This window comes from Vicugna pacos, chromosome 18, assembly GCF_048564905.1.
Source record: "Vicugna pacos chromosome 18, VicPac4, whole genome shotgun sequence".
In the NCBI taxonomy this organism is placed as follows: domain Eukaryota; kingdom Metazoa; phylum Chordata; class Mammalia; order Artiodactyla; family Camelidae; genus Vicugna; species Vicugna pacos.
The window spans coordinates 18,968,582-18,994,342 of record NC_133004.1 but is presented as its reverse complement, the minus strand read 5'-3'; the positions used below and the strand labels follow the sequence as shown (position 1 = coordinate 18,994,342).

The 25,761-nt window shown below is 48.0% G+C and overlaps 1 protein-coding gene and 1 non-coding gene across 5 annotated transcripts; both read left to right on the top strand.

Moving 5' to 3' along the window:
- The first annotated feature begins 5,809 nt into the window (after positions 1 to 5,809).
- TRNAG-ACC (transfer RNA glycine (anticodon ACC)) lies at positions 5,810 to 5,882 on the top strand. The gene has a single exon. It is a non-coding gene; the product is annotated as a tRNA-Gly (tRNA).
- A 9,293-nt stretch (positions 5,883 to 15,175) lies between these two features.
- PGAP6 (post-GPI attachment to proteins 6) lies at positions 15,176 to 25,426 on the top strand. Of its 4 annotated transcripts, none has more exons than XM_072942284.1 (13): positions 15,176 to 15,275; positions 20,323 to 20,500; positions 20,578 to 20,770; positions 20,967 to 21,094; positions 21,319 to 21,587; positions 21,679 to 21,992; positions 22,422 to 22,512; positions 22,609 to 22,732; positions 23,114 to 23,250; positions 23,605 to 23,783; positions 23,857 to 24,003; positions 24,611 to 24,727; positions 25,033 to 25,426. In XM_072942284.1, exons 1-13 carry the CDS (start codon positions 15,191 to 15,193, stop codon positions 25,327 to 25,329), a joined length of 2,259 nt encoding a protein of 752 aa, XP_072798385.1. In that variant the 5' UTR covers positions 15,176 to 15,190; the 3' UTR covers positions 25,330 to 25,426. The 4 variants fall into 4 exon arrangements, with proteins under 4 accessions (XP_072798385.1, XP_031543032.2, XP_072798386.1 ...); XM_031687172.2 differs by lacking the exon at positions 15,176 to 15,275 and adding an exon at positions 16,439 to 16,488; XM_072942285.1 differs by lacking the exon at positions 15,176 to 15,275 and adding an exon at positions 16,561 to 16,696 and having other exon boundaries at positions 23,746 to 23,783.
- Positions 25,427 to 25,761: the final 335 nt, after the last annotated feature.

Sequence of the window (25,761 nt, the reverse complement as noted above, 5' to 3'; positions counted from 1 at the left end):
GATCCAAGGTGGACGCAGATTGTCAGGCAAGGTCAGACAGGGCATCCCTGCATTTGGATGGGGAGACATATCTAGAATATATAAAAAAAACTCTTACACTCAATAACAAAAAGACAACCTAAGTCTAAAATGGGCATGCATCCCCCCTTTATTCTCAACTGGCCTCTGAAGTAACTGCATTCCTCTAACTGAAGGAATTTAGCATATTTAACCCTCTTGCAGTGCCTGTGACTTTAACACAAACAGAAAGCACAGGTATTCTCATATTACAATATTGTTAGGGTTGGGATCCTGGCATCCTACTGTTGAAATATGAGATCTAATGGAGATCTTACGTAAGGAGTTTTTGGAAAAGCATATACTCTTTTATGCTGCTGTGGGTGGAATTGTTTTCTTAATTTCATTTTCAATTGTTCATTGCAATTGTATAAAAATATAACTGAGTTTTGTGTATAGATCTTGTGCCCTGCAACTTTGCTGAGCTCACTTGTTAGTTCCAATAGTGGATTCCTCAGGATACCAGATTGTCAGATGGAAATACAGATAGCTTTACTTCTTCCTTCCCAATCTGGATGCCTTTTATTTCATTTTCTTAATTAATTGCTCTGGCTAGAATCTTCAGTACAATGTTGAATACAAATGACTTTCTTTTTCTGCTGTCTTACAATGGGAGATTAGGTTATTATTTTAAAATATTTTTTCTTTCTTAGTATATACATTAGTAGCTATAAATTTCCCTCTAAACACTGCTTTAACTGTATTCCATAAGTTTTGATATGTCTTCATTTTCATTGATCTCAAAGTATTTTCTCATTTCCCTTTTAATTTCTTATACTCTAAAAACCACAAACCATTGTTGAAAGAAATTACAGAAAATCTAAATAAAGGGGAAAACATCCCATATTCATGGATTGAAAGACTTAACATTGTTAATATAACAATATTCCTCTAACTGATCTACAGATTTAGCTAAGTCCCTCACAAAACCCTAAACTGACTTTGTAGAAATTGATAAGGTGATTCTAAATTTCACTGGGTTTGCAGGAGACTCAGAATAATTAGAATCTCCCGAAAAAGAAGACCAAAGCAAGAGAAATCACACTTCCTGATTTCAAAACATACTACAAAACAACAGTAAGCAAGTCAGTGTTGTACTGGCACAAGGATAAACATATACAGATTAATGGAACAGTATTGAGAGTCCAGAAATAATCCATACATCTATAGTTAACTGACTTTACCAAGGAGGCCAGGATTATTCAGTGAGAGACAGTCTTTTCAACAAATGGTGCTGGGACAACTGAATAGTCAGATGTAAAGACTGAAGTTGGACCCTTATCTCACATCATTTTGAAAAGTCAACTCAGAATGGATCAATGACCACAACATAAGAACTAAAACTATAAAACCCTTAGAAGGAAATGTAGGGGTAGCTGTTCATGAGTTTGGATTTCGCAGAGGATTCTTAGATATAACATCAAAAACATGAGCAATAAAATTTTTAAAATAGATAAATTGAACTTTGTAAAAATGAGGAACTTTTGTGCTTCAGAGGACACTATCAAGAAAGTAAAAAAACAACCCACAGAATGGGAAGAAATAGTTGCAAATCATATATCTGATAAGGGACTTCTATCTAGAATATATAAAAAACTCTTACACTCAATAATAAAAAGACAACCTAAGTTTAAAATGGGCATAAATAGACATTTTTCCAAGGAAGACACACAAATGGCCAACAAGCACATGAAAAGATGCTCAACGTCATTAGTCCTCTGGGAAATGCAAATCAAAGCCCTGAGAGACCACGTCATACCCACTAGGATGGTTAGAACCAAAAAGTCATAATAACAAGTGTTGGCAAAGATGTGGAGAAATTGGAGCCATACTGCATTACTGATAGGAATATAAAATAATGTAGCCCTTTGGAAAATAGTCTGGTAGTTTCTCAAATGATTAAAAATAAATTTATATAAAACCTGTAGTCATCAAAACAGCATGGTATTGGCGCAAAAACAGACATAGATCAATAGAACAAAAAAGAGAGCCCAGAAATAAACTTACACAGTCAATCAATCTTTGAAAAAGAAGGCAAGAGTATACAATGGAAAAAAGACAGTCTCTTCAGCAAGTGGTGTTGGGATAGCTAGATAGCTGCATGTAAATCAATGAATACTCCCTCACACCATACACAAAAATAAATGGCTTAAAGACTTAAACATAAGATAGGACACCATTAATCTCCTAGAAGAGAACATAGGCAAAACATCCTCTGACATGAATCACAGCAATGTTCTCCTAGGTCAGTCTACCAAGGCAATAGAAGTAAAAACAAAAATAAACAAATGAGACCTAATTAAACTTATAAACTTTTGTACAGCAAAGGAAATCATAAACCAAAGGAAAAGATAACCTACAGACTGAGAGAAAATATTTGCAAACAATGCGACTGACAAGGGCTTAATTTCCAGAATATACAAACAGCTTATACAACTCAGTAACAGCAACAACAACAACAACAAACTGAACAAGCCAATAAAAAACTGGGCAGAAGACCTAAACAGACATTTCTCCAAAGAAGACACACAGATGGCCAACAGGCACATGAAGAGATGCTCAATATTGCTAATCATCAGAAAAATGCAAATCAAAACTACAGTGAGAAATTACCTCACATTGGTCCAAATGGCCATCACCAAAAAGTCCACAAATAATAAATGCTGGAGATAGTGTGGAGGAAAGGGAAAACTCCTACAGTTTTGGTGGGAATGCAAAGTTTGGTGCGGCCACTGTGGACAATAGTATGGAGAGTCCTTAAAAAACTAAAAATAGAGTTACCATACAATCCTGCAATCCCACTCCAAAAATCGGGCAAAAATCGGGAGAAAATTAATTAGAAAAAGTACACACACCCCAATGTTCATAGCAGCACCGTTTATAATAGCTAAGACATAGAAGCAAACTGTGTCTATTGGCAGATAAATGGATAAAGAAGATTATATATATATATATATATATATATATATATATATATAATGGAATAGTCTTCAGCCATAAAAAAGAATGAAATAATGCCATTTGCAGCAACATGGATGGACCTAGAGATTATCATACTAAGTGAAGTAAGTCAGAGAAAGATAAATGTCATATGATACCACTTAAATGTGGAATCTAAAATATGATCTAAATGAACTTATTTACAAAACAGAGACAGATTCAGAGGCATAGAAAACAAACTTATGGTTACCAAAAGGGAAGCAGAGGGAGGGGTGAATTAGGAATTTGAGATTAGCAGATAACTATATGTAAAATAGATAAACAACAAAGTCCTACTGCATAGCACAGGGAACATTCAATGTCTTGTAATAAACTAGAATGGAAAAGAATATGAAAAAGAATATATATATATATGTTTATATCTGAATCACTATCCTGTACACTAGAAACTAACACAACATTGTAAATCGATTATACTTCAATTCAATACATAAATAAAATAAAATTATATGACTCAGCAATTCTCCTTCCAGGTATAAACCCAACAGAAATGAAAGCTTATGTCCATAAACATTTGCACACAAATGTTCGCAGCAGCATTGTTTACAACAGCCAAAGGTGGAAACAAGCCATGTGTCGATCAGCTGATGAATGGATAACAGAATGTGGTCTGTCTGTGCAAAGGAGTACTATTTGGCCGTCAAAGGAATAAAGTGCTGACAAATGCTGTAACCTGAATGAACCTCAGAAACATGCTGAGTGAAAGAAGTGGTCACAAAGGCCACATATTGTATGATTCCACCTATATGAATATACAGAACAGAGAAGTCTATAGAGACAGTAATAAACATGGTTGCTTAGGGCAGGGGTGGGAGTGATAGGGAAATGGGAGGGTGATTGCTAAGGGTAGAGTTTTTCTGTCAGGAGATGAAAATGTTCTGAAATTGACTGTGGTGATGGTGACACATATATGTGAATATACCAAAAACCATTGAACCGTAAACTTTAAATTCTCCCGGCTCCCAGATTGTGACATTTCTGGGGTGTGACCTGCTTGGTCTTCAAAGATTCCTGGCAGATTGAGCCAGAGTTCCATGACCTGCAGCCTTCTTATCCTCCCTTTCCAGACCGCTTCTTACTCACCTTGCGTGTTCTCTGGGGATGCATCCTAAAACATCCCTCTCACGGTTTCACACAAGTCCTCATCAGGGAATGTGTCTGGGAAACCCAGCCCCAGGCAGGGAGGGACCAGGCGGAAGTACTTCATGAGCACGTTGGAACACAGCAGAGTAGAAACACCAGCCTATTCATTTCTCCATCATTACTTCCTGAACATTACATTACTGAATGTGGAAGCACTTTATCAACGTATTGGCACAGTTTTTACTTCTCCATGACCACATTTCTAGACTCTCCTCCCCCATTTCTTAAGGAGCAGATGTCCTGGCTCTCAGATCATTTTCAACTGTCCCACATCAGGTTTAGTGTGGATTAAACCCCCACCCACCCGCCGCATATCTGTTGAAGACTGATTTCTTCCCTCCCACCTCGTGCCAGCTAGATTTGGCGCAAGTGATGCTGGCCTGCAATGCCCCTTCTCTCAAGCTCCGTCCTTGTCAGGTGTGATGGAGGAAGTGGCTAGTCCTGCTCAGCCTGATCATTCTGACCCCAGCATGGTCTCTGAACCACTTTATGCATGATTTCCTTGTCTCCAAGTTGTTCACAGTCAGCTCCCTCCTGGCAGGGCAGCCCTACTTCCTTCTGAGACTTAGGACTACTTAGACATCCTGCCCTGCACCACTGAACCCTTCAGATAGAGCAAGGGCCCAGGGACCACAGAGAGGCCAGTGGTCAGCTTTCCTCACCTTGACTTGCAGGTCAACATCCCAATGGTTGTTTCGTGGTCTTGACAAGCTCGCTTGAAATATAATATGTAAATGTAAAGGGCCAGGCTACCCAAACCCCTTGAAATAGATGAGGGCAAGGGGGCTTATTCTGTGACATATCAACCCTTGTTATGGAGCTGTAGTAATTCTGTCCCTGTACTGGCCCAAAGATTGACAAATAGTCCAGGGGAACAGGATGCAGAGTCTAGAAACAGACTCATATATGTATGAGCATGTAAAATACGATTGAGATGCCACTGCCAACCAGTTGGAAATGGAGCTTTTCAATAAATAGGACTAGGTCAATCAGGTATCCATCTAGAAAAAAAAGAGAGAGAGAGACCTAATCCTACATACAGAGAAATAAACTTCAGGCAGATCAAAGACCTAAATATGAAAGGCAAATCTACAAAGCTTTTGGAAGATAAGAAAATATAAGCATGGCCTTCTAAGGGGAAGAATTTCTTTAGGCAAAAAAGGCACTAATCATAAAGGAAAAGATTGACAAATTCAACTGCATTAAAATGAAGAACTTCATAAGAAGCACCACAAAGATATTAAAATGGCCCAAATCTAAAACACTGACAACACCAAACACTGGCAAGAGTGTGGAGCAACAGGAACTCTCATTCGTTGCTGGTGGGAATGCAAAATAACTGCATCTTTGGAAGACAGTTTGGTGGTTTCTTACAAAACTAAACATACTCTTACCATGTGATGTGACAGTCATGATCCTTGGTATTTACTCAAATGAGTTGGAAACTTCTGTCCACAAAAAACTTGCACATGGATGTTTATATAGCAACTTTATTCAAAAATTGCCAAAACTTGAAAACAACAGGTGTCTTTAGTAGGTAAATGGATAAATAAATGGTGGTACATCCAGACAATGGAATATTATTCATAAATAAAAAAAGAAATGAATGGGAGGGTATAACTCAGTGGTAGAGTATGTGCTTACCATGCACAAGGTCCTGAGTTTAATCCCCAGTACCTCCATTAAATAAGTAAGTAAATAAACCTAATCCCACCCCAAAACAAAGATTGAAAAAAGAAAGAAAGAAAGAAAGAAATGAGCCATCAAACCCTGAAATGACATAGAGGAAACTTAAATGCATATCACTTAGGGAAAGAAGCCTGTTTTAAAAGGCTACATATGGTATGATTCCAACTATATAACATGCTGGAAAAGACAAAACTATGGAAACAGTGAAAATATCAGTGGTTGTTTGGGGTTGGGGAGAGAGAGGGATGAATACACAGATCACAGAAGACTTTTAGGGCAGTGAAACTACCTTGTATGACGCTATAGTGGTGGATATACATCATTACACATTTGTCCAAACTCACAGAATGTACAACACCGAGAGTTAAGTCTAATGTCAACTGTGGACTCTGGGTGATGATGATGTAGGTTCATCAGTTGTAACAAATGTACCACATGGTCTGGTGCATGATGTTGATAGTGGAGGAGTCTAAGTATATTTAGGGACAAAGTATATGGGAACTTTCAGTACCTTCTGCTCAATTTTGCTGTGAATCTAACACTTCTCTTAAAATAAAATCTATTTAAAAAACACACAGAGACTACAGAAATACAAAGGATCCATAAGAGACTACTACAAATAACTATATGCCAATAAAATGGACAACATAGAAGAAATGGACAAATTCTTAGAAAGGTACAGTCTCCCAAGACTGAACCGGGAAGAAACAGGAACTATGAACAGACCAATTACCAGGACTGAAATCAAATCAGTAATTTTACAACTCCCAACAAACAAAAGTCCAGAAACAGATGGCTTGACAGGCAAATTCTACCAAACATTTAGAGAAGAATTAATACCTATCCTTCTCAGGAGAGTGGGAATATAGCTTAATGGTAGAGTGTGTGCTTAGCATGCATGAAGTCCTGGGTTCAATCCCTAGTACCTCCATTTAAAAAAACCCAAAAACTTATCCTTCTCAAACTATTCCTAAAAATTTCAGAGGAAGGAATGCTTCTGAACTCATTCTACAAGGCCAGCATCACCCTGATACCAAAACCAGAAAAGATATCACAAAAAAAAAGAAAAGCCAATATCATTGATGAATATAAATGCAAACATCCTAAACAAAATACTAGCAAAGTGAATCCAACTTAATCTTCTTTGTGTATTCCATATGTGTACACACACACACACACACACACACACACACACACACACACACACACTGGAATACTACTCAGCCATAAAAAGAGCAAAAATTTGCCATGTGCAGCAACATGGATGGACTTGGAGGGCATTATGCTAAGTGAAATAAGTCAGGGAAAGGCAAATACTGTGTGATATCACTTATATTTGGAATCTAATAAATATAACAAACTAGTGAATATAACAAAAAAGAAGCAGACTCATAGATAGAACAAACCAGTAGGTACCAGTGGGGAGAGGGAAGTGGGGAGGAGCAGGATAGGGGTAGGGGAATAAGGGGTTCAAACTATTAGGTATAAATAAGCTACCAGGACATATTGTACAACACAGAGAATATAGCCAATATTTTATCATGACATAAGTGGAGTATAACCTTTAAAGATAGTGAATTACTACACTGTACTGTAACTTATGTAATATTGTACAGCAGACATACTTCAATTAAAAAAACTTCCCATATTCTCTTACCTAAAACACACATTCACACACACACACACACACACAAGCACACACACCCCTCATGAAGAAAGAAAAATGACAAACCACAGAATAAGAAATAATATTTCTACCACCTAAAACCTATGCAGGTCTAGGTCCCTATCTCTAGAAATCAGTGAGTGAAAGACCACTGACCAAGAGCAAGTACTTAAAGATTTACTTCTCCACAGAGGAAACCCAAACAGCCAGTAAGAATGCAAAGGTGCTTAGCCTCAGGAGTAATCAGAAAAATGCAAATAAAATCAGGGCACAAATCTCCAAGTCTGAAAATTCTGAGTATGAACGAGGATTTGGACCATTGGAACCTGTCACTGCTAGTAAGAATCTCAGCTGACCAACCTGCTTTGGTGAACAGCATGGAATAATCAAGAAAGAGGAAAGACAACCTACAGAGTGGGAGAAAATATTTGCAAGTCATGTATCTGATCAGGGCCTAGTATGAAAATTTTGAAAAGAACTCTTACAACTCAGCAACAGAAAACCACTCAGTCCACACCCTCATGGAATCCTCTCCTCTTGAGTGTGGGCTGGACCCAGTGACAAGGAAGAAACAGCAGCAGAGATGGGAGGTCGTCTTCAAGATCAATGGCCAGGGTCTCGTTGGCCTGCTTCTTTCTTTCTCCCTCCCTCTCCCAACACCCTCATCCCACATGCAGCTCACACTAGGAGAAGCCAGGTACCCTATGGATAGGTCCTTGTGACAAGGAACCCATGTCTCTGGCCAACAGCCAGTGTGGACCTGATGCTCACCACAGCCATGGGTGTGAGTTTAGAAGCGGATCCTATCCCAGTCCAGCCTCAAAAATCCTGGTTGACACCTTCACAGCCTGACTGAGGATGAGGAGGATGGGAGAGAGGGCCGATAGCCTTGGACTTCTGGGATGTTCCTCCTGCAGTGTGCTTGGAGAGACCCTGCCCTGCAGGGTAAGGGGAAGAGGACCAGGAGAACCAGACTCTCTCCCAGCCCTGCTGCTGCTGGCCTCTTGCTCTACAGGAGGCTCTCCCATCTGATTCTAACCTGTGCCTTTTTGGTAAACACGTGTGGCTGGGGTTGAGTCTGTGCTGAAGCAGGCCTCGGCTTCCACACTGCCCAGTCCCCATTCCCTGCAAGCCGGCAGCCATGAGAGCCTGAGTCTGATTTTCACTGATTTCTGGATAACTTATGGTTGTGGATTTATGATTTAATTCTGCTGTGGTCAGAGAACACATTCTGTATCATCTAAATTCTTTCCGTTTTTTTGCAGTTAGCCACACTTTTCTTTGTTTTTTATTTTTAGTCTAAAAACCGATTTGACAGTCTATACTAATGAAATAAGCTCACCTCTCAAATAACTGTTAAATATTTGTTTCACATTAGATTACAGTGATAGAAAATGTATAAGTCTTATGAAATGAAATATAGTAGTTCTTTGTTTTTTTTAATAAACAATGAACATTTATTTCTCAACTTTTTAGAAGCTGGGAAGTCCAAGATCATGGTGCTGGCAGATTCAGTATCTGGTGAGAGCTCACTTCCTCACTGATGGCCATCTTCTCATTGTCACCTCACATGGTGGAAGGGGCGAGCTAATCTCTCTGGGAACTTTTTTTTTTTAATCCAAAGAAAATTAAAAGAATGCATTAATAAAGATAAAAGAATACATTAATGAACAAAATGTGTATTTGGTAAGCCAATATCTAGCAAATAACAAACTCCAGCAAGTAGGATGATGGGGAAAAAAAGGAGAAAATACAGTATCTAGGAGTAAGAAAAAGAATATAAATACAGATAAAAAAGGAAGTTAAATATTCTAATTTAATCATTAACAAGTCAAATCTAGCAGTTTAGTAAAATCAGTACTGAGATTTATCATAGGACTTCCAAACTAGTTCAAAATTAGAAATGTACATTAATAAAGAATGTATCTTACTAGATGCTGTAAAAGCATTTGGCAAAATTCTACAGGCATTGGTGGTGTTTTTTCTTTAAACACCTTTATTGTGGTATGGTTCCTATACAGTAAACTACACATATTTCAGATGTATACTTTGATGAATTTTAATAGATGTATATACCAATGAAACCACTACCACAATCAAGATAGCTAACATTTCCATCACTCCCCAAGGTGTGCAATTTTCAAATTCCCAATTTATCCCTTCCCACCCCCATTTACCCTCTGGTCACCATGAGTTTGTTTTTTATGTCTGTGAGTCTGTTTCTGTTTTGTATATAAGTTTGTGTCCTTTTTTTTCAGATTCCACATATAAGCAATATCATATGGCATTTTTCTTTCTCTTTCTGGCTTACTTCACTTAGAATGACGATCTCCAGGTCCATTCATGTTGCTGCAAATGGCATTATTTTATTCTTTTTATGGCTGAGTAGTATTCAATTGTGTGTGTTTGTGTGTGTGTGTATGTGAGATATATATATATATACACACACATATATATACATATATATATCATATATGTATATCGTAATTTCTTTATCAAGTCCCTATCGATGGTCACCTGAATTCTTTTAAACTTACAGAGAATTGTTTCTGGCCCAGCGTATGATCCATGTTGGGGAAGAAAAGAAAGTCCATTCTGCACCAAGTGGAGGTAGTGCCTGTAAACTTATTAAGTTCAAGGTGGCTGATAGAATTGTCCAAATAGCCTGTGTCATTACTGATTTTTAACTCTAGGTTGTTCCACCAACTGCTGTGAGCAGGTTGTGAAAATCTCCCAATTGTGTGGAATGCCTATTTCTTTCTTTAACTCCACCAATTTTTACTTCATGTTTTTGAAGCTCTTTGAATGGGTGCATACATATTTATTTTGTTCTTATGAATTGACCCTTTTATCGTTGTGAAGTATTTTTCTTTATTTTTGGTAATACTCTTTGTCTTGAAGTTTACCTTACCTACTCCAGGTTCTCATGTGTATTATTGGATGCTGTGTCTTTGTCCATCCACTTACATTTTTTTTAATTGAAGTATAGTCAGTTTACAATGTTGTGTCAATTTTTGGTGTGCAGCATAATATTTCAGTCAGACATATGTATACATATATTCATTTTTATATTCTTTTTTGTTATAGGTTACTACAAGATATCAAATATAGTTCCCCATGCTATACAGTAGACACTTGTTTATCTATTTTATATATAGTAGTTAGTATCTGCAAATCTCAAACTCCCAATTTATCCCTTCCTACCCGCTTCCCCACCTGGTAACCATAAGTTTGTTTTCTATGTTTGCTTCCACTTACTTTCAACCCATCTGTGTCCTTATAGTTGACATGAATTGTTTGTAGGTGGTTGGGTCTTTGTGTAAAATCCAGTCCGACAATCTCTGCCTTTTAGTTGGAGTATGTAGTCCATGAATATTTAATATAATTATTGATATGGTTGTATTTCAGTCCCCTGTTTTACTATTTGTTTTGTGTTTGACCCTCCGATTTGTACTCTTTTCCTCCTTTCCTGACCTCTTTTGGGTTCAATGAATATTTTAAAATTCCATTTAACTTATTTATTGGCTTTTTAGGTATACCTCAGCATTATTTTTATACTGGCTGCTCTAGAGATTGTAATTACCCTCTTGACATCTCACAGACTGTTTAGAATTAATACTGTACCACTTCATGTAAGATGCAAGAATCTTGCAACCATGTAGGTCCATTTTCTCCTTTCCCCCATCCAGTCTGCTCCTTTGTTTCTGATGAGAAGTCATAAATTGTTTGAATTGTTATTCCCCTGAATGTCACTTTTCTCTGGCTGCTTTCAGTATTTTCTCTTTATGTTTGGTTTTTGGTAGTTGACTATTTTGTGCCAGGGTATGATTTTCTTTTTACTGATTTCTTTTTACTGAGTTGCTTGAACTTGCAGATTAATAATGTCTTTCACCAAATCTTGAGAATTTTTTTGCTATTATTTATTCACATTTTTTTCTGCCTCATTCTCTTTCCTGTCCTCTTGGAACTTCAACTTTAGACATGTTAGACCTCTTTTCACCCCTGCTCACCAGAGGGGGAACTAGAGTGGGTCACTTCTTCTAGGAACAGGGGCTCCTGTCACTTTGCCCTCACCTGGCAGCCCAGGGATGCTGGGGAGGGTGGCAAGGGGAGCCTTCAAGCCAGACCACCACTCTAGTGGCCCCCTACCCTGGCAACCATCTTCTGCCTCTGTCACCCTCTGCTATTTCCATTTGGAAGGGGACTAGGAATTTGCTCTGGTCACCATGCTCCAATGCAGCTGGACTTTGTCCCAGGCTTATTGTAGGCCAGGAGCCCTGAGGGCACCTCCTGTGTCCTTCATCCTCTGGTTTGTAAGTGCCCAGCACCCAGGACGGGAAGCACTCATTTACCCAGATAAATGGTAGCAAATAGGAACCACACTCTGAGGGGGTGGGTATAGCTCAGTGGTAGAGCACATACTTAGCATGCAGGGGGTCCTGGGTTTAATCCCCAGAGCCTCCATTAAACACACACACACACACACACACACACACACACACGCTGAACTTGAAAAAACTAATCTTCTTTTTTAATTGAAGAATAGTCAGTTGCAATGTGTCAGTTTCTGGTGTACAGCTTAATGTCCCAGTCATGCATATATATACATATATTTGTTTTCATGTTCTTTTTCATAAAAGATTATTACAAGATATTGAATATAGTTCCCTGTACTATACAGAAGAAATTTGTTTTCTATCTATTTTTATATATAGTGGTTATCATTTGCAAATCTCAAACTCCGAAATTTACTCCCTCCCACCACCTTTCCTCTGGTAACCATAAGACTGTTTATCATGTCTGTGAGTCTGTTTCTGTTTTGTGGATGAATTCATTAGTGTCCCCCCCCTTTTTTTTTTTAGATTCCACATGAAAATACCTAATCTTTATTTAAGCACAATTCTAAGAGTATGTACTTACTAATTTTTTGGTAGGAAAATGATCTTTCCTTTATGAAATAATAATACATGGGTAGTTGAACTTAAGAAAAACTTTGTCTTGGTACAATAAAGATTCAGAAACTCTACGTTGTTCCAAAAACTTCTGGGGAAACTACGCAGATGTTTGGGCACCCTGGTCTAGTTCATGCTGACAAGTTGAGGCACTGGGACAAAGATGAAGGGTGACTGCACCTCTCCTCCCCAGACCACATAGTGGGGGATTCAGCTCCTTCCTTCAGGGAACCTGTAGGGGTGGTGAGGGGACAGGACACCTCCCCATCTATATAGCAGGGGGCCCCTTCAGACCTGGGATCCCCACAGGGACTTGCATGTGGGAGGAGCCCTGGGTAAATTCTGGAGGATGGGGGAGAGCAGCTGGGGGTCTGAGGGCTGTGTTCCCACAGTGTGTGCAAGGCTAAGCCCAGCCTTCAGCTGGAAGGGAAGCAGTGGGAGATGAAGCCGGCTGGTGCTGGGCCCAGGGTGGCGGCACCACTGGCGTGGGGTAACCGGGCAGGAAGGAATGGAGGGAGGGAGGGAGGGAGGGAGAAGAGCAGCGAGGCAGGTGGGAGGGAGGGGAGGGCAGCTGGAGAGGACCTCAGCACTCTTCCTCCTGCTCCCCTGTGCAGGTCCAGAGGCCACGGAGGCATCCCTAAAATCCATGTCCTGCAACTCATCCTCTGATTATTTGCATAAAATTGAATTATAGGCTTTCTCTTTGCTTTTGTGAACCTTTGAAGTTTTTATCCAAATCAAACATAATAATGTTCTTTGAGACTAGACAGGGACTATCTGTAGGGAAATTGTCCTCCCCTGTCCGTCCTCCCTCTCCCAGACCTCCCCTCTGGGTGGTTGGCAGCCGTTCACTAAGTCCACACTCAGGGTTCGTGAGAGGATCTGAGGCTGTTCCAGTTTGGAAATGAGATGTATCCATGCTCTCCAGCAACTTGATGGGTACAGCTCCAGAAGACTCGCTGACCTGTGTGGAAATTCATAGTATATGTATGTCCTAATTTATTCACCCATCCCGCTCTTTTAAGAGCTCCCAAGTTTCCACAGCCACAATCACTTCTGCAGCCAACACCTCTTTAAATCTGCCCTTGGGTCCTTGTGATTCTATTGCATTTTAATGTAACCTTGAAAAGGTGAGGCAGTCCACAGTCCAATCAGCAAAGTGGGAGGTGCCTGTTCCCTGCATTCCGAGAGGGGACAGGTGTCTTGTTTTCCTTTGTATTCAGGCAATTTGACTGCTGCTGGACCAAGCAGCCTTATATGCTGTGACCATTTGCATCTTTCCTCAATTTCTCATCAATTGCCAGGACATTTCCAGTGTCTATTGTATTCTTTCGGGCTGTCTTTTTTTCAATGTGTGAATTTCCTTTCTATCTCAGGTATATTCATCGTTTATCACATGTATAACACATGTTTTCTCCTGTTTGTCTTTTGACTTAATTAATAATTTCTATCCTTTTTTACTTTGACATCTTTTATACTTACGTAACATTTAAAAAAATATAGTCCAACAACTAACTTCTTCTTCATGGTTCCCTGGTTTCCTGTCTTAAGAAATTCTTTCCCATGCCTGTATTCTAAGGGGCAAGTTCTAGTTTCCTTTTAGAATTTTTATCATTTTATTCTTGACAGTTGACAACCCTATTGTCATTTTCCTGTGTAGTGTGAAGTGGAATACACAACTGTGTCCACGCAAGACCTCTAGATAGGGCCCTCCAGCCACTGGGCCTGGGTTTCCTATTGTCAAAGTAAGGCCCTGCGAGGGGGGTTCCTTCCATTGCTAATAGTTACTTAGCAGAGGTCTCCTGACTCTTGTCCCTTTACAAGTTCACCGGCACTTCCAGGTGGAACACTGGGGTGGGGGTAGAGGTGGGGGTAGAGGTGGGGAAAGGGGTGTCTGATGCCTCCCCTCCTGCCTGCTGGTGAACTTTACCGAGGTGGCCCTCAGAGCCCAGCCTGGGGCAGCAGATGGAACAATCCGCAGTGTTTAGTGCTGACCACAACTGCAGTCCCTGGCAGGATCTGGGTCAGTACAGTGCCTTAAAGTTGCAACTCAGCAAATCCAGAATTGGTCTCTGTCCCTTTAAATTGAGACTCTCAGAGCCCCCTGCTGCCAGGGGTGAGGAGGGCCCAGCATAGATTCCAGAGGAATAAAGCATCTCTTCTATGGCTTCACACTTAGGCCTTTGGGGTGTTCCTGGCCTCCACCCTTCACCTCCTCTCCCCAGCCTTCAGTATCCCAGGGCTTACAAATAAAACCCACCACCAGTCACGGAAACCCTCCTCCCACCACTAGTACAAAGTTCAAAAGGTACAGGTACAGCCCCCACCTCTCAGTCCTCAGCCACCTGGTTCCCATCCTTCCCTTGCTGCTGTACGCTTCCATCCAAATAAAAAAATTTTTTTCCCTAGAAAATAGTAGCATTCTGAACACATTATTCTGCCCTTTCCTTTTTTCAGCTAAAGTTCACCTGATAGACCATTCCCAATCAGAAGTTTCCTGGTTTTCCTTTTACAGTCCACTGTAGCAGTGTTTAAAATATCACAGTATTTGAATATCCATCGCGGTACCCATGATTTGAATACCCCATTCCTTAAGACCAGTATCTTGGTGCATGTTGTACTGAAAAGCAATCAACCCCATGTTTCTGTGACCATTTCTGCAGGGAAAACGCACAGCGGAGGGATGACTGAGGATCATGTGAGGCTCCGCCCAGGCCAATTTCTGGTCTCCAAACGTAGGAGAGTCGGCGCACAACCGCAGCCTTTCGGTAACATAGAACTTTTGATCTCCTCCAATTTATTAGGTGAAAGAAAAGAGGCCTTTTGGTGTTTTTGTTTGCATTTCTCTGAGGAGGGAAATGCTTATTTGTGTATCTTTTCCAGGAATCTACTCCAGTCGTTTCCTGTTGGAGAGTTGGTATTTATTTATTTGTAGGAACTCTTTTCTCGTTAAGATTGGCCCTTTGTGATGTGAGTTGTAAGGATGTCCTTCCCAGTTTACCGCTTCTTTTTTTGACTTTGGTTATGCAGTTTTGTTCTTCAGGAAGCTTTGATTTTAACGTAGCTGAATTTCTCAGTCTTGCCTCTAGTCTTCTGGTCATATTTAGAAAAGCTGTCGCTTCTCCTAGACTCTGAAAAAGTTTCCCCAAGTTTTCTTCCAGTCCCTTTACAGTTTCCTTTTTATGTTGAAATCCGTCTGTCGGAATCTACCCTGGTGTCAAGGGTGAGAAGTGAGTCCCACCCACCAACGTGAATCGCCACCTAAAGTGTGCGAAATATGTGCAAGGAGCCTTTTCATCTTTCTTTTAAAGTCCCACAGTCGTAGCGCCTTTGCGGTGTGTCGCGCCAGGAGGCCCGGCCGGGGAGTCCAGCTCCGGGAGGCGGAAGCGGGCATAGGCTGGCTGGACCTCGCGCGGCGCCCGGCCCACCGCTCAGGGATCTGCAGATGCTTGGGTCCCCGGGGCCCCCAGCGCCTCCAGGAAGCATGTGGGGTGCTCTACGGTCGCCAGGAATCTCCCGCGCGTTCTAATTCACGCCCCACTATTTCTCCCTCTGAACCGAGACCTCCCGCTGCCCCCTGGTTCCCATGCCACGGTCTGCCGCCATTCCGCCCTCAGCCCCACGTGTCCAGATACCCTCCAGCCTCTCCTGCTCCGCCTCCCCCACCTGCGCGCGGTTGTGGGTTTGGGTTCCCCCTCAGTCCGCGACCGCTCTCGGACTCGTTTTCCTGGCACGCCCCCTCGGTCCTCGCGTCGCCTCCCGCCCGCGTCCCTTCCAGCCCCACGTCGCCCCGTCCCGCGCCGAACCCGCCTCTTGTCCTCCTTCCAATCGCCATCCCGGCACGCCCCCCGCGCCCTGCTCGGCGCCCAGCGCCCTGCGCTCCTCTCCAGCTTGACCCCGGCGGGGCGGGGCCTCGCAGGCGGAAGTGCCCGGGGCGCCGGCGGCTGGGACCGGCCCGGACGATGGGATCCCTGGGCAGAGGTGGCGGCTGGGGCCGCAGTGGCGGCGGTGGCTGCCCAAGCGGCGGCGGGGGCGGGCGGCCGGGGACGCGGGCCGGGTAGCGGAGCTATGGGCCGGGCTGGGACTGGGACCGGGGGTGCAGCGGTGGCAGTGGCGGGGCCGCTGCTGCTGCTGCTGCTGCTGCTCGCTCGGTCCCCGCCTGCCGCCGCCGGCGACGGTAGAAAGAGCGGTGAGTTACGGTAGACCCACGGGCGCCATCCTGGGGGTGCGCGGGCTGGGAGCAGGGGGCAGCGGCTAGGGGGCGGGGCCTGGATTGTGACTCACCTGGGGGCACCTGTACGCTCACCTGGCGCAGGCATAGGGCCCAGGTCCCCACCCCGGGTTGGGGGTGCAGGGCAGCCCCTTTCGGGGCGCCTCATGTGAGCGAAGTCAGGTGGAAAGGACGCCAGCGCTTCCTCCTCTGTCCCCAGGGTCAGGTTCCGCCGAATTGGCCCCTTGGAGCTCGCCCTCCCTTCCTTCCTCGTCCTCCTGCTCCTAAACCGTGCAGGTCGGGCACGACCACCGTGCACCTGGACGTGGAGGTGAAGGAGCCGGGGTGGGGAACTCATCTGGGACTCCCAAGAGCTGCGAGACTCCCTGAGAAGAAACGTTGGGCAGCGGGATTCTGGGGCCCCTATCTGGTTTGGGAGAGGGGCAGAGTTGGCAAAAAGTTGCTAAGATCCTGGAGTAGCAATCTAGGTGGGTGTCATGCCTCCACCCCTCCCAAGGTGACCACCATACTACTGCAGTCACTTTCAACAACTGGCCTTACTTCTTGGAGGCTAGACTCCAAGTGGTCCTCAGGACTCTAGTTCGCCAGAGTGGTTCTGAGAAATGGGGACCTCTGTGTTGTTCAGGAACTTCCACTCCCTTTGGTGGAGGCCCAAGGAAGTGGCTAGACCAGGAGGGGTTCTGCAGGGCACTTGGGGATGCTGAGTAACCCCCTTTCCCTGACTCTTGTGGCCTTGGACTCCCTGGTGCCCAGGGAGTGGGGGCTAGGAAGGCCCAGATGCCCCCCTGTGTAGTAGGCAGCTCATCCAGCACAGCCTGGGGCTGGCTCCCAGCCCATCCTCTCTTCTCTGAAATCTTGCTCCTCCAGGCTCCTGTTTCTTTTGAGGGCTGTGCCTCTGGTTTCCTAGCTTGGCACAGCTGGGAATGAAGGGTGGTTTCCCCAGATCGGCCCCTGATGAAATCGCTTCATTGGATACCTCCAACCTGTACTTTCTCCTTTTCCTCCTTTCCTGGTATCAGGGCTAGGTGAGGGATCACTGCTGGAGAATTTATGTAGATGGAAAACTTGGGGCAGCCTCTCATCTCCCAGGCTTGCTGAAGGGGCAGGCAGCTTTGTGATCTTGGCTTCTGGGGTCTAGGGGTGGGCAGGGTCTCTGCACTGGGTGCCTGTCCTGGTTTGGAGGGTGTGGTGAAGGATGCCCTCATTAAGGATCCAAGGACAGGCTCAGGGACTTTCTTTCTCCTCCCCTCAACCCTGTGTCCTTGGAGGGACTGTGGCCAGAGCAGGTGTGCATGTGGCTGGCACTCTCTTGTATCAGAAATATGACTTCCATGTCCATCTCAGACGGATGTGTAATGGTGTTAATTGCCTGGTGCATTGACCAACATAACAATGTGGGCATCTTGGGCAGGGAGATTAGGCTGCAGAGCTGTGGCTCTGGGAGTAGGGGACCACTGGGTCTTAGGATGACCTCTCTTATCTCTTGTGCACATGCTGAAACTTCACAGCTACCACCTGATTTGCAGATGTCCTGGGCTGGTGGGGACCAGAAGGCTCTGCCTCTCTCAGGTCAAGGGGCTGTACACTACAGTGTGATCTTCCCTGCCTGTCCCCGTCTAGAAGTTGGGTGCCCAGCAGGCTGGCTGACCGTTTCTCAAAGGCTCTGTGGTCCTGAGGTTGTGGGGGAGGAGGTGGGGAACTGTCCTGCCTCAGCTCCCAGCACTTTTAAATTTTTCGACTGTTGTCATTATGTTATTCTGGAGGCTGCAGCAGCTTAAGGAGAAAATTTGTGTTAGTTCATTGGCTCCGAGTCTCCTAGCACTCAGGCCACAGCCAGACGGGTGGGACCTGGTGGCCAGTAGACACCCGAAAAGCCTGGAATGTGTCCTGTGTGGAGCCTGCCCCTGCCCAGCCCCCATGCTGGACTCCCTGGAGCTCAGACTGGCTTTGCAAGTGGCATGTTATCTTTTCTCAAGGTGCTTCCAGGGGAGGGTCAGGAGGCTGGCAGGAGAGCCAGCTGCTCACCTGGCTCCCTTACCTGCGCATCTGGCCCACCTGGAGAGGCCCTGGGCTTGCTGCTGGGGTGGTGTGAGCCAGCCACTCTCCCATTGGGGTAGGGGGAGTCACCCAGCCTGTGGAGCATGAGGCTGCACCCTGCTGTGACCATAGTGCACTTTTCAGGAAGCACTTTGACATCTATTAATCAATGGAGGGAGCGGCACCCGAAGGGAGGTGCTGTCGGCCAACTCACTAGGAAGCTGGGACCTGGAGAGCGGAAGGGACAGTCAAGGTCATACCAAGCACAAGGCCCAGCTGGTGCTGGGGCCAGGCTTCCTGCCATGCTGCCCAGGCGTCTCGTGGTTGGACCCCAGGCCTGGTCAGCCATCCCCTGGACACAGAGAGCACCCAGGGCATGCCTGTGCTATGGAAGGCCCAAGAGGGAGGGTCTGGGTGGGCACCTTCACCCACTCATTGGGCAGGTGGTTACACTGTGGGCCCTGGACACATGCACCAGTGGAGGTTGTACCGGTTAGTAAACACCCAAGGAGGGCCCTGATCCAGAGTAGGGTCTCAGGCCTCTGTGCTGAGTCCTGGAAGACCTTCCAAGCTGTCCTGGGAAGTGAGCAAGTGTAAACTTTTGTTGTGTATAGGGGAGGGGAGCTGAGGAGCCATGGAATAGGAGGCCTGAGAGCTCCTGCCAGGACTGGGCCATGGGGAATCCCTGGTCTGGGCCCCTGCCTTGTCTCTGTGCCCCTCTGCAGTGCAGGGGCCAGTCGTTCCAGCTTAAGGCAGCGCAGGATCTCTGTCTGCCACCTCTCTGGGAGAGGAGGGACTCAGGCTCTGGTGAGCTGTACCCCAAGTCAGCCAGCCTCCAGACCTGAATCCCCTCACTTGTCCAGTGAACCAGGATCAAAGATCCTGGAACTAGGGGGCTCAGAGGAGGTGAGGGAGCATCCTGGTGTGCAGGGCCCAAGGCAGACATGAAGAGGAGTGGGGCTCCCACCCTGACCACTTTTGTGTCCTTCAGCCTTCATCACTCAGCCCCTTATGTACCAGGGCTGCAATGTGAGTGGGGCCAAGAGGGACTGTGACCAGTAGGCAGAAGCAGGGGCCCTCTGAGTGGGGCTCTTTCTGCTTCTAAGGTCTGAGGCAGTTGGGGTGATAGGTGATAGGTGAAGGGTGGGCTCTGGGGCTTGTTGCTGATAAGGGATGCCTAGTGGGTGGGATGTGATGGTTTGGGGAAAGTTGGCAGAGGAATGGCTGTGGGGACTGAGCCTGTGAGCCAGAGATCGATGGGGTGGAGGGGCTTAGAAAGATGGCAAGGGTGGTCTTGGATGTGTGGACATGAGTAGGAACATGATGCCTGACTGAAAACTTCTGAGTCGTAGGCCCTTGTCAAGGGCTGGAGGGGGACAGTGACCTTTCAGGGTCAAAGTTGGCATGACAGGCATCCCAAGGGCTCCATGGCTTCCCTCACCCTTTCTCTCTGGCCATTCCAGGCCAGAAGGGCCTTGGAGGCCTTGCTCCCCAGGTGGAGGGGGTCCTGGGTGCCCTGGCCTGGCTGACAGCACCTTCTCCCACAGATGCCAGGCTGGTGTCTGAGCAGTTTTCACAGTCCCCGCAGAAGCTGGCTTTCTATAGCTGGTATGGCAGCACCAGGCTCTTCCGCTTCCGTGTGCCCCCCGACACCGTGCTGCTGCGCTGGCTGCTGCAGGCATCCTGGGGCAGCGGCCCCTCCTGCACCAACGTGGAGATCACTGTGTAGGTGCCCGCCTGCCGCCCTCCTGCCTGAGCCTCCCGGGCCTCACACCTGAGCCTGCCCAACTCTCTACCTCCAGGTATTTCCGCTATGGCGCCCCTCCTGTCATCAACCCACTGGGCACCAGCTTCCCCGACAACACCTCCGTGCAGCCCTCCTTCCTCGTCAAGATGCTGCATGGCAACACCTCCATCAACATCTCCCACCCAGCACCCGGGGACTGGTTTGTAGCCGCCCACCTGCCCCCCTCATCCCAGAAGATTGAGGTGAAGGTGAGGGGGCTCCCTCCATGGTTAGGGGGCAGGATCCTGCAGTGCACAAATGGCCAGTCCCTGCTGTTCACCTCCTCAGGGCAGACTTTGCTCTAGTCTCTGCTGCCCAGCACCACCCCCGAGCCCCCAGGCTCTCTGACCCAGTTCTGCCCCCTCACCTGCTTCCTCTTCTTCCCTATGCCTGCTTTCTTCCTAGGGCTTTATTCCCACCTGTGCCTACGTCTTCCAGCCTGACATGCTGGTTGTGCGGGTGGTCGAGGTCTCTATCCTGGAGCCTGATGTGCCCCTTCCACAGACTCTCCTCCACCATCCCAGCTACCTCAAGTGAGTGGAGGCCCTGGGGAAGGCCCAGCCTCCGGGTTTGGTGGAGTGGGTGGTACTGCTGTCCTCACTGTGGGTGAGAAAGTGAGGGGTCTGGGTTTCTGGATTGTGCTAAGAAGTGGGGACCCGACCCCTGGCCCCTTTGGCCACCAGCCTGAGTGTGAATGCTGTGGTGACACCGGTCAAAGCTGCAGAGCCTGAATGAGGCCATATCCCCTTGGCTGCAGAATCTTTGTCCCTGAGTACACCCAGAAGCTACGGTTGGAGCTGCAGGGCTGTGCATCCAATGGGAGCTTGGGCTGCCCTGTGCGCCTCACCGTGGGCTCAGCCACCCTGCCCGGCAACTTCCGGAAGGTGCTCACTTGCACAGGGCCCACCCAGGACTGCCGCCTGTTGCTGCCCTCACCGCCCTGGGGCCGGTGGCTGCAAGTGACAGCCAAGAGCCTGGCGGGGCCGCTTGTGTCTGTAGTTTTCAATGCTGTAGCTGCACTCACAGGTGGGCTGCATGGAAAGAGGGGTGGGTGGCTCTGCTCCCTGCCCTCCACCCCTAGGCCTTCCTCCAGCTGAGCCCCTTGTCCTCTTGACAGCCTGCAGGCCATGGAGTGTGAGCTTCCAGCACCTTCTGCAGAACAGTGCAAACCAGAGCGGAAATGCCTCCACTGGTCTACTGCCCCTGAGCCCCAGCTACCAGGAACTGGACAGGAGCAGTGGGGCGGGTGACAGCCCCTTCTGCCTCAGGAACTACCCAGTCCCTCGGGAAGACTTGGACGTGGTGTCCGTGCGCTTCCGGCCCCTAGACCAGGTGTTGGTGCAGTCAGACATGCCCTCTGTGTTGCGGCTGTACCTCAACACGGGCATGGACAGTGGGGGCTCCCTCACCATCTCTCTGCAAGTCAACAAGGTATCTTTGGCTGTGAGCACCTCAAGACCCTGCTTGAATCAGGGCCCAAGGCCCAAAGTTCAGGGCTCAGACCTCCCCGGGTGGAGTGATGCTGCTCAGGCCTTTCTGTGCTGACTTTGGCATGGAGACTGGGTCGGGGCAGCCTTTCAGGCAACAAAGTGACCCTGGTGGGCGTTGGGCCAAAATAGTCTCCTTCTGAGAAATGGGGAGCCTGGTCTGTGGAGCAGCAGGTCCATGTCGGCAGGCTCAGGACTGTGCCTGAGCAGACAGGGTGGAGGGGGTGATCATAGGCCGGGTGTCCCGGGCCTAGAGGGTGAGGGTCCTGGATGAGCTCTGAACCTGTGGGAGCCACAGAGAACAGCACCCAGACACTGGAGTGTGAAGTTGAGGAGGAAGCAGGGGGCTGACCCTTCTCGTCCTCCCTCTCAGACCGCGATTGCCAACAACACCTTGGTGGTGGTCTGTGTGACTGCCGCCTCGCCCTTCCTCAGCTTCAATGATTCGCTCAACTGCACCACAGGTATGGACAGGCACAGGCACGGGCAGGCAGTGTCTGGCCCAGTGAGCCAGCAGGCCCTCTGGCCATCTCTGACTGGGACTTCCTACTCCCCTGCAGCCTTCTTCCAGGGCTACCCTCTGTCTTTGAGTGCCTCATCGCGCAAGGCCACCCTTGTTATTCCTTACCCAGAGACAGACAACTGGTACCTCTCCCTGCAGCTTGTGTGCCCTGAGAGTCCTAAGTAAGTAAACTTGGGGTAGGCAGCCAAGTGGTTATGCTCAGGACCATGGACAGGGCTGCCAGTGTCCCAGTTTGGGGGTGATGCCAGGAGTTCCAAGAGGTTCCCCTTTCCCACCTGGCCGCCCCTTCCACAGCAGCTCTGGGAGCCAGGATACAAGGAGGTGGGCTGGTCCAGAACCCAGTCCCAGACACATTGGTCCTTCAGCAGGGGGAGTGGGGAGGGGGAGTCTTGACCTTGGCAGTGCTCACAGTTGCTATCCTCCAGGGCTCAGATCCCTAGGGCCTCAACTCTGGGTTCACATATCCAAGACCCTGCTGGGAGCACTGGTGGGCAGCCAGCCTTCCTGTGGCCTGCCAGCCTTCCTGTGGCCCCTCCTCACAGGGAGTGTGAGCAGGCCTTGGTGCCTGTGGAGACCACTTTGTACTTGGTGCCTTGCCTGAATGACTGCGGACCCTATGGCCAGTGCCTCCTGCTGCGCACACACAGCTACCTGTATGCAGGCTGTAGCTGCAAGGCAGGTGAGGGACAAGTTTGGAGAATACCCCAAAGAGCAAGGGCAGATGCCTCCTTACCACTCCTACAGTGCCTGCCAACCCCCATGCAGGCATAGAGAGGCACCCCCACAGATGGTACTGCCTTCTGACTTTGGCTTCCCCTGCCCACACCTACCCTCACCTGTCCATGCCTGCCCTATACCTGCCCACACCTATCCCATGTCTTTTCCCCCTATCCCAGCCTGTTCTGGGGTGAGGAAGAGGCTTCTCTGCAGGGTGCTGGGTGAAGGGTAGACCTTGAGGTTCAGAAGGACCCTCCGCCAAGCCTGGCCCCAGTTGCCTGGGCTTAGCCCCCTGCGGTGTCACATTGGCTTATAGGCTGGCGTGGGTGGAGCTGCACAGACAACAGCACGGCCCAGACTGTGGCCCAGCAGAAGGTAGCCACCCTCTTGCTCACCCTCAGCAACCTCTTGTTTTTGGCTCCAATCACCATCTCCGTGCACCGCTCCCACCTGGTAGAGGCCTCTGTCTATGCCTACACCATGTTCTTCTCCACGGTAGGCCAGCCCTGCTCCTGTTGTGGGGAGGAGGTGAGGGGTCTGGGCTGCCACTGACCACCTGGCTCTGCAGTTCTACCACGCTTGTGACCAGCCAGGAGAGGCGGTGCTGTGTATCCTCAACTATGACACCCTGCAGTACTGTGATTTCCTGGGCTCTGGAGTGTCCATCTGGGTCACCATCCTCTGCATGGCGCGGTTGAAGGCAGCCTTGAAATACGTGAGTGATCTCCTAACACCCCTGAGCTGGGCTCTAGGGGAGCAGAGGCCCTCATGTGCAGCGTGTCAAGGGAGAGACCAGAAAGAGGGTTCGGCGGTTACCATTAGTGGGCAAGATTAAGCGAGGCCTTTTTCTCTCCCAGGGCTCCATTCAGAGAGGAGGCCTGGAGCCCTGACCCTAGGCCAGAAGCCCTGACCCTAGGCCAGAACTCCCTGAGAAGCCCCCAGCTGTGCTCCTGGAGCCCCTGGTGCTGAGGACACCTTGGGGGCTTTTCTGCTGAAGTAGGATCTGGCTGATGGAGATGCATGCCCTGGTGCCCTGCATGGCCAGGTTCTTGCCTCAGAAATTCACCTGTGGACGGTCCAGTGGGACCAATGCATCCCCGCAATGTAGGAGCTGGAGGAGAAGCACCTCCCTTCCAGCTAGCAGAGCATGACAAATTGTGCCAGCAGCTCCAAGGGGGCAGGCAGAGGTGCCCAGGGGGCAGTGAAGGACAGCAGGATGACCAGTGTGTCCCCACTACCTGCTCCTGCTGAACCTCATGCTGTCAAAGATGAGCCAGGCCAGGGTTCCTGTGACCCTGTGACCATCCCTGTGTTTTGCCCAGGTTCTGTTCCTCCTGGGCACTCTGGTCTTCGCCATGTCCTTGCAGATGGACCGCAGGGCAGCCTGGAACACAATGGGGCCTTGCCTCTTTGCCATCATGGTCATGGTCACCATGTGGGTAAGGAGCTGGAGCAGGCTTGTGGTCCCCCCAGACCCCCTCCCTTGGCAATTGGGATAAGAGTGTGGGCCCGCCACAGACCCTCACTCTGGGAGGAGAGAACATGGCCCCTTGTTCTGGCCGTGTTCTTTGTCCTGGGCCTGAGTCTTCCACATCCTCTGAGGGCTACTCGTGGCACCCACAGGGGCCCAGTGTGGCTTCATGCCCAAGTCTCTGTGCCCTGGAGCCCCTTCCAAGCAGCCCACAACCCTTGGGAGCCGTGGCTGCAGCCCCTGTGCCAGCACTCATGTGGTAGTTTCCTCCAGGTGTACCGCTGCGGACGCCGGCGCCACTGCTACCCCACCTCCTGGCAGCGTTGGATCTTCTACCTCCTGCCTGGCATCTCCATGGCCACTGTGGCCATCACCATCTACACCACCATGATGACCAGTGACAACTATTATTACACCCATAGCATCTGGCACATGCTGCTGGCAGGGAGCGCAGCGTTCTTGCTGCCACCACGTGAGCAACACACTGATCCCTGGGCCTGCTCCCAGAAGCTCCCCTGCCACTATGAGATCTGTAAGAACCACCGGGAAGAGCTGTACACAGTGACATGACACGGCCTACAGCTGTGATCTCTCCAGTCAGGGGCAAGACTAATGGAGAAGGACCCTGTTCCCATCAATTTCCAACAGAATAAAATTGCCCTGTGCATCCTCTTGCTTTCTCCTCTCGAGGAGAGGACCACACCCCCAACTCCCTTGTGCCCACTAGCTGCCAGCTGACTCAGTCCCTCTGCAGTGCCCAGCTGGTATCTGCAGTGGCCCCTGGGGCCTGGGCCTGGCTGCTTGGAGACCAAAGGTACCGTGCAGGGGCAGACTCCTGTTCTACTGACCTGGGGACAGTTGGAGGGAGATGTGGAGTAAGATTCCCCCATTGGCCTAGTCTCCTATGAGGCTGTGATATGAGAGACCCTGGTGGGCAAAGGAGGCCTGAGCCCACCTCCCATGGGCCCCTGCCACTGAGGCTGGGAGCTGTGCCATCCCTAG